Source organism: Monodon monoceros, unplaced genomic scaffold (genome assembly GCF_005190385.1).
Source record: "Monodon monoceros isolate NGI ecotype Baffin Bay Population unplaced genomic scaffold, NGI_Narwhal_1 Super_Scaffold_11, whole genome shotgun sequence".
NCBI lineage: Eukaryota > Metazoa > Chordata > Mammalia > Artiodactyla > Monodontidae > Monodon > Monodon monoceros.
This window is the reverse complement of record NW_021703767.1, coordinates 123,980,848-123,988,866: the sequence shown is the minus strand read 5'-3', so window position 1 is coordinate 123,988,866 and position 8,019 is coordinate 123,980,848. Positions and strand designations below refer to the sequence as shown.

General features: G+C 46.7%; 1 protein-coding gene across 2 annotated transcripts in view; it reads left to right on the top strand.

The window, feature by feature from the left end:
• Positions 1–7,348: 7,348 nt before the first annotated feature.
• The window catches only part of FAIM (Fas apoptotic inhibitory molecule), a 17,992-nt gene continuing 17,321 nt past the window's right edge, over positions 7,349–8,019 (top strand). Inside the window, exon 1 of one of the 2 annotated variants that reach the window (XM_029215417.1) lies at positions 7,349–7,519. In XM_029215417.1, the coding sequence (XP_029071250.1) occupies positions 7,479–7,519 (41 nt within the window). In that variant the 5' untranslated portion in view covers positions 7,349–7,478. Of the gene's footprint in view, positions 7,520–7,694; positions 7,893–8,019 lie in introns of those variants that run through there. The other variant, XM_029215418.1, reaches the window with a different exon arrangement.

Below are 8,019 nucleotides of genomic sequence, written 5' to 3'. Positions count from 1 at the left end.
TTGAATCATTGGAGAATCAGAGAAGGAAGGCCTTTAGCAGGTGTGCTGAGGAGCTGGGACTTTGTACTGGAGGCGATGGGCAACCACAGATGAGTTTTCAAAAGGAGTATAAAATGGAAAGGCTTTTGTTTGGGTCTTTTCAAGCCTAACTTTCTTGCATCCTGATATATAAGTAAAAACTGTAAAAAAAAAAGGGGGGGGAGGGCTCCACAGTGTACAAATATGATCAGTGTTCTTTTTTCTCCACAAAAGGAAATCATCTCAATCCTCTCTGTATCACTTTAATAAATTCAGAATCTACAAATAGGGCCCCTGCCCACCTTTTTCAAAAACTCATAGCAGGTTAAGCGATCCAAAAATTCCCAAAGGAAAATCCGGCTGTGACACACCTGAAGGGAAGGCCTGGTGGCCTTTGTCATTGCATCTTATAGCCACACGATGTCACTGTTCGCAACCTGTACTTTCCAATTGGTCAAAGGATGCAAGTCTGTAGCACAGCAGGTCCCACAAAGGCCAACAGGGATCTCCCACGGAGGGCATGGTGTCTCTCACAAGGAGGTCTCAGGGTCACAGCTTTTAGGATTCAACTTTCAGGCCCATACTCAGCCTTCTTCCAGGCAGCTGGAGCCACTATGAGTTTGATCTCTGTGTCTGTCTGCCCCATGCAAACATGTCCTCACCCCACCGCCACCCCCAGCCCTTTCCATACTTAGCTATTCACACTAGCCTGGTTGGCAGATTTTCATTTTCAACACTTGGAACACAAAGAGTCTCACTGCTTGACTTTTCCAGGGTAATATGGTGACTTACCCACTTTTCTGAGTGTAGCTGCCCTAATTATAGCTAGGAGGCCAAACATCATTGGTCAATTAGGATTATTTGCCTGCAAATAGAATAGAAAATCTGATTTTAAAAAAATCTGATTCAAACTGTCTTCTTAAGCAATAAGGAAATTGATTATCTCACATAACAGGAAGTCCAGGGGCAAGACAGACTTTGGACTTGTTTGATGCAGTGGTTCAACAAGTTACCAAGACAAGTTATTGGAAAGTACAGGATATCAAGTTTATCAAGTTACCAAGGAAAAGTTTACCCTCTGGTGTGGGTGTTCCTTGAGTCACATGGATTACAAGAAGGAAACATGGCTACTTGGGTAAAATTGGAGTTCTGTAAGGATCAAGAGGAAAATGGACACTACATGGATGATCACCAGTATCCTTCACAATCTTCAAAGCAAAAAAGGCTGTTTATTCTCTAATTCCTAACAATAGAACCTCTCTCCCATCACTCCTGGATTTTGTATGTAGCAAGTGGAGGGGAGGAAGCTCTAGAGCACTGTCCTCCAAAGGAATCCCTTCTTCTGAACCCCTAAGGCTTTTCTAGCACCTCTCTGCCAGAAAAGGAAAGGGCCCTGCACACAAGTTCAGTCTTTAGGTCAGCATCCTGCTGCACTGGTCTCAAGAGTCTTCTATGGACCTCATCTACCCACCAGGATTCTAATGGTTCTAACACTCATTTAACATTCGTTCATTTACAAAAATTTATTAAGCACCTGTTATATACCACCGATTGAACTAGATACTTTCTACGGTGGTGAGTAAACCAGATGTGGTTCCTGCCCTCATGGAGCTTACAGTATAGTTGGGAAGAGAAATATGGAATACAAATAAGCATATAATTATAATAATTGCTATGAAGGAAGAGAATAGAGTTACATACAGGAGACCTCCCTGAGGAAGTGGCATTTAAGCTGAGATCTAAAGCCTGTCTTCATTTCGTCGTACTGCTTTCCTCTGTGTTTTGACTTCCCAGTATAATTTTTTTAAGGTTTTATGTATGTATGTATTTAATATGGCTGCATTGGGTCTTAGTTGCAACACGTGGGATCTTTGTTGCCGTGTGCATGATCTTTGTTGCAGTATGCGGGATATTTTAGTTGCGGCTTGCGAACTCTTAGTTGCGGCATGTGGGATCTAGTTCCCTGACCAGGGATCAAACCCGGGCTCCCTGATTGGAAGCGCAGAGTCTTAGCCACTGGACCATCAGGGAAGTCCCCCACAGTGTAATTTATAGCCTACATTAGCAATTAAAATAGATCTATTTTCTAAATTTCTAAATTGATTCTCAAATTTTCTCCTGAGTATAGAATTATCAGGTGCCACAATAAGAAGTATAGCAAATATGAATGAAGAATTCTTGCAGATTCTTCGACTCACAAGTCTTTTAGACTTAGAATCCTTTATTACACTAATACATTTGCTCTGCCTCCCCTGGGGAGGTATGATCCATGGGGACATGGATCATACCTCACTAATCTTTTTCCAGTACCTAGCTTAGTCCCTGGCACATAGTAGGTGCTCAATACAGTGTTGAATTACATTGTTAAATCTGAGTCAGATTTATACAGCAGCATTCACCTTCAGTAGCCATTTTCCAGTATGAAAGACAATAAGCAAACAGCTCAGGCAAATATATTAATAACAAATGCTTAAGAATCCATACAGCATAACAACAGTTAAATGAATTGAGCCCTTAAAATGTGTCAGGCTCTGGGCTAAGTACTTTCATTTTCTAACTTGTTGACGCTTCACAACTTTAATGTAAGTACCGTTATTATCTTTGTTTTACAAATGATCAAATTAGAAAATAGAAGTTTAGAGAAATGACTTGCTAAGGTCACACTGCTAGTATGTGGCTGAGCCAGGATCCAGGATCTGAAACCAGCATTCAGGCTCCAAGAACCACTTCTCCCAATGGGCATCTGCTCTACCGTAAGATTGGTGTAGGCACTTATTCCAACTTGCAATTATTTCATCTGTCTCTGTATTAGTTATCTATTGATGCATAACAAATTACCCCTACTCATAGCAGCTTAAGCCAAACATTTATTACCTGGGAGTTTCTGTGGGTCAGGAATACAGGAGTAGGCTAACTGCAAGGTCTGGACAGACTCTTTCGTGATGGTGCACTCAACGGGTTGGCCGGGGCTAGAGTCATCTCAAGGTTCAAGTGGACTGAACGATCCATTTCCAAGCTCACTCATGTGGTTGCTGGCTGGCCTCGGTTCATTCCTTGTCAAGTGGACCTCTCCACAGGCTGCCTGAGTGTCCACATATGTAGCAGCTTCCCACAGAGGAAGTGATGAAGAGAATGTGTGAGCACCTAAGACAGAAGCTGAAGTCTTTTTTATAACCTGATCTTGGATGTGATATAGCATCACTTCTGCTGTATGCTACTGATTGCACAAACCAACCTTGCTAACACTTGGACAAGGGCTATACAAGGATGTGAATACTAGGAAGTAGGGAGCTCTGGGAGCCATCGTGGAGGCAACCTACCTCATTGCATCCGTTTGCTAATTTTTGTGACTGTCTTCTCCACTAGAATGTAAACTTCACGGGTGGGGAAAAGCCATCAGTGCTTCTCGTTGTCATATCCCCTCACACGCTGCCTGCCATATAACAGATTGTCAATAAATAGTGAATAAATGTGATGATGATGGTGATACTGTTACTGAATTAAGTTGTATGGACCCTACTCAGGCCATAGCCCGGCCAAGGGCCTCTGCCTTGTCAGGGGAGGGTTCTTTTTCCGTTTGGGTTCGAGTAAATAATGAAACGGAAGCTGAGATGAACACAGCACAGGCTTTATTCAGTGGCCAAAGAATAGAGAAGCGGGGAACTAAGTTCACAGATCATCTTCTCACCCACCCGGCAAGAGGGATTTAATGTTAAAGAGTACTGTAGGGCTTCCCTGGTGGCGCAGTGGTTGGGAGTCCGCCTGCCGATGCAGGGGACACGGGTTCGTGCCCCGGTCCGGGAAGATCCCACATGCCGCGGGGCGGCTGGGCCCGTGAGCCGTGGCCGCTGAGCCTGCGGGTCTGGAGCCTGTGCTCCGCAACGGGAGAGGCCAAAAAAAAAAAAGTACTGTAAAGACAAAGGGAGGAGGAGTGAGGCTAATGATAGGGAGGTATATGCATAAGTCTACCAGGGAAGGGGCAGGGCTTTTTCCAAAGGAGTGGCATACCACCCGTTTTGATCCTTTTTGTTGTATAATGTCCAGCCTTGGTGGCTGGTAGGGTGTGTCACTTAATATGCTAAGGTAGTTAAATCAACATATAATGAGACTCAGGGTCTGTTGTAGGTCAGATTCATCACCATCTTGGTCCCAGCTGGTTCCATCTGTTTTTTTTGTTTATAGATTCCTTTCTTATCTCTGGACCCTTTAACTTAAAGATTTAGGTGAACTCGTGCTAAAGGTGGGGGGTTGAAGGGTGTGAGCAGAGACCAGGGTCAGCTCTGGCAACAATAGGAATTCCAAAGGGTGGCTTCCTATAATCCCGTCCCCGCTCTCACACAAATTCCCAGTTGCCATGCATGGTACCATGTAAATACTTTTTTAAGGCAGAACTATATCATGCCCTAAAACATGTACTCATGTATATAATTTCTATATAACTATAGAAGGTGGACTTGGAAGCAAACACACCAAATCCCTGAGAACGTTGGCCTTTGGGGAGGAGAAGAAAGTAATGGTGCTGCGGGTGAAAGTCAGATAGGGTTTTATCTTCTACTGGGATTTTTTTTATTGAGCCAACATTTAACGATGGTCAATTCTGGGTGGTGGGAATATGGGTATTTTTCTCTGTACTTTTCCATATTTTTAAAATTTCTCAAAATAAACTAGATATAGATTTGTAGTCCTAAGCAATTGGAACATGTGCCTTGGAATGATCCTTAGGCACTTAAAAAGTGCCTTCCTTTGGCTCTTTGCTCTAATTAAGAGTGTATCTACAAACCCCACTCTCCAGATGACTCAGACCAAAACCTATTTTCTCCTGAAATTGTCAAACTTTTCTGGTTTGAAGTTCTACAAAATCACCTTGGTTCGCTGCTTCTCCACTTTCTGTGTTTTGTGTAGATAGAGCCAGAGCCTCCATGGGCTGAAGGAGAGAGACCCAAGCAGCAGCAGCAGCCTGGCTGGCAACAGGGGGGCTGTGGTTCCTGGCACTGGTGCTGACATACAATCCTCTGAGGCCAGAGTCCTGGACCCCGGGCTCGTTTGAAAAGCACTGGTGCCTCTTCCTTTAACACACAGACAACAGTCACGCTGGACCAACACTGGAAGGGTGCATGGAAAGTTTTAAACCTGTAGGTATCAGATTATGCAACTTTTCCCTTTTTTTTTTTTTTTTTTTGCTGTACGCGGGCCTCTCACTGTTGTGGCCTCTCCTGTTGCGGAGCACAGGCTCCGGAGGTGCAGGCTCAGCGGCCATGGCTCACGGGCCCAGCCGCTCCGCGGCATGTGGGATCTTCCCGGACCGGGGCACGAACCCGTGTCCCCAGCATCGGCAGGCGGCCTCTCAACCACTGCGCCACCAGGGAAGCCCCTTCCCTTTTATTTTGATGTCCATTCATGCTGTTTAAGTAGTAAGTTCAGAAAATCAGTCAATCCATTAACAATTTCCTTTTCCAATGGAGGCCCGACGAAAACATGGACTATTGTGAATGAAAGCACTTTTAGCTGCTGTCTTAACATAAATCACTGACATCCATGGGCAGGTTGGTGAGAGGCAGCTTAAGAGGTTAGAGCAACATTTAGGTACTTCTTGGGTAACAAGAAGACACTCTGAGAGTGGAAATAAAGTCAAAAGCAGGATCAGCCAGATGAGTACGTTTCACACTCAGTTCAATACCTTTCACAGTATTTTGTTCAGACTTTATTTCTTTCCATGACAATCCTGTTTGATAACAAGCGACTATTCCTATCTCCAGTGTCCTGGACCCAGGGAATGAGTAGGTAGAAAATACAGCCCAAACTGGTGTGTTCCTTAATTCCAGGTATCCCAGAACCTATACCCAAGGAGGAAACAGTGGCACAGAAGAAGCCAGCGGAGAAATCCGACTGCCTCGCCTATTCTGGGGACAGACTTGGGTACACTTCACGAGTGGGCTGACCCCCACTACATTCTGGGGCCCCTGGGAAGAGGGGCTCCCCAGGCCTCTAAGACAGGACCTATATTTCTGTTCATGCACAATTAATACTTTTTTAATAACAGGCCTTGTTAGTATGAACTTTTCAAATCCCACAGGCCTGGCTCCACAACTTCTGAAGGGCTTTGGGTCTCTCTGCAAAATGGGTGTAAGTATAATCACTGGACTGTTGTGAGAACTACAGGCAATGATACACAAGGCACAAAGCAAGCATTCGATAAATTACACATCGTTGGTCTTGTAAAAGATATTCTGATTCCCAAAGTTTTACAAGAAAATATGACTCTTCATTAAACAATACTTTTGAGCTGCTGCCCAACCAGGGTTTCCTGGTCCTAGCCCAACAACTCACAGCTGTTTCTCAGAAGAACTAAGGATTGGGAGAAAGGAATTAGGGAGGTATCTTCAGCTAGCCTTGTCTCATCTCTGGAAATCACCACTCTGAGGCCTTTTACCTTTGCCCCCTAATTCATTCTTTTAACAATCATTTATTGAAAACTCTCTTTTCAGGACATTAGTGCAGAAAAAAATACAAATATGAAAAGTCTTTGTCTTCAGGGAGCTTTCAATACAGGGTGGCAAACAAGAAATCAGTGCTCTCTGAGATCCAGTCGACTACTTTGCAGAGAGGTTGACCTAATCAATAGATTGTTCTTTATTGTTTCTCAACTCCCCTTCTCTCACATACTTGCTCAGCACCCTCACTACCAATCCCAGAGGTGAAACAATCCTTTTTAACGTTAACATCAAGCTGCAGGAAGAAATTACACAATGGGGCCTAGATGTCCCTGTACCTCCAAATCTTCAGAGCCCCAGGACCCCCGGAGAATCACTTCACATGTCTCTACTTTGTTGCTGGGACCCACTCTCCACAGGGACCACTCACTGCTCTTCTCAGATGGCCCACTCACCCACGGTCCTCCCTCCCTGCAGTGATGCTGTCTCTTCCTTAAAGTGAAAAAAATCGAGGCCACCTAAAACATTACTCAGGCCTGCTCTTCATTCATTCATTTAACAAATATTTATCAGAGCCTAATACAAGCCTGCACTGTGCAGACGTGGGAGATGCTAGAGTGAGAACCGATCAGCCACCGTCCCCGCCTTCTCGGACCTCGGTGTACAATTACACTGCACATTCAGCAAAGATTACAAAGAATACTTGCACACCCTGAATGGAGCTGAGAAGGAGAATTCCAGGTGTTGCAAGCCTTAGGGGCCAGCGTAGTTTTCCTTAAGAAACGATATTTGAAGAACAATCTCAACAGCAAAATGGAGGTTAACTAAGGGAAGAGGCAGGGAGGAGCGTCCAGGCAGAGGGAAGAGCACGTGCAGAGGCCCTGGTTGAGAAGGACCTTGCAACATTTGAGGATCTAAATGAAGCCAGAGGAGGCGGGGGCAACATCAAACACAGCGCCTTGCGCCAACCCTAAGGAGTTTTGACGTTTAAAGAAATAGCCAGCAGCCTTACAGGGTTTCAAGGAGCGAATGCCACGATCAGATTTACCTGCCCCGCGGCTACAGAGCAGGTAGGGTTTGGCCCACCTGGTTTTCCCCGGCGTCCGACCAGCGCCGGCTATCCGCTGGCTCTTACCGAGGAGCCTAGGGAGGGGGTGAGAACACAAAGCCGGCGGCGGGAGCATTGGGCGGGGTTGGGTCGCCGCGGGCGGGGTTGGGTCGCCGCGCGGGGAGGAGGAAGGCGGCCTGCGCGAGGCACCCCTGGGGACCTGATGCGCGACAGAGAGTCGGCGCGCTCGGGACTCGCGCCTGCCGAGCTCTCGCTTCCGCGGAGGCTGCGTCTGGTTCTCGGCGACGGGACGAGGCCACGCGGCCTAAGTGGCCGAGTCGGCGGAACCCACCGGTCTCTGGGCCCAGAGCCCCGCCGCGGCCCACAGCGCCCAGGTGAGCCCCGCGCTTCAGGTGGGGCGGCCAGGCCGCCCCGGAAGCCCTTGCCCGCAGCCCCAGGCGACCCCGCCGCGGCGCTGGCGGCCGCCATCTCCGGGCGGCGGCGGCGGCGGCGGGCGCGCCG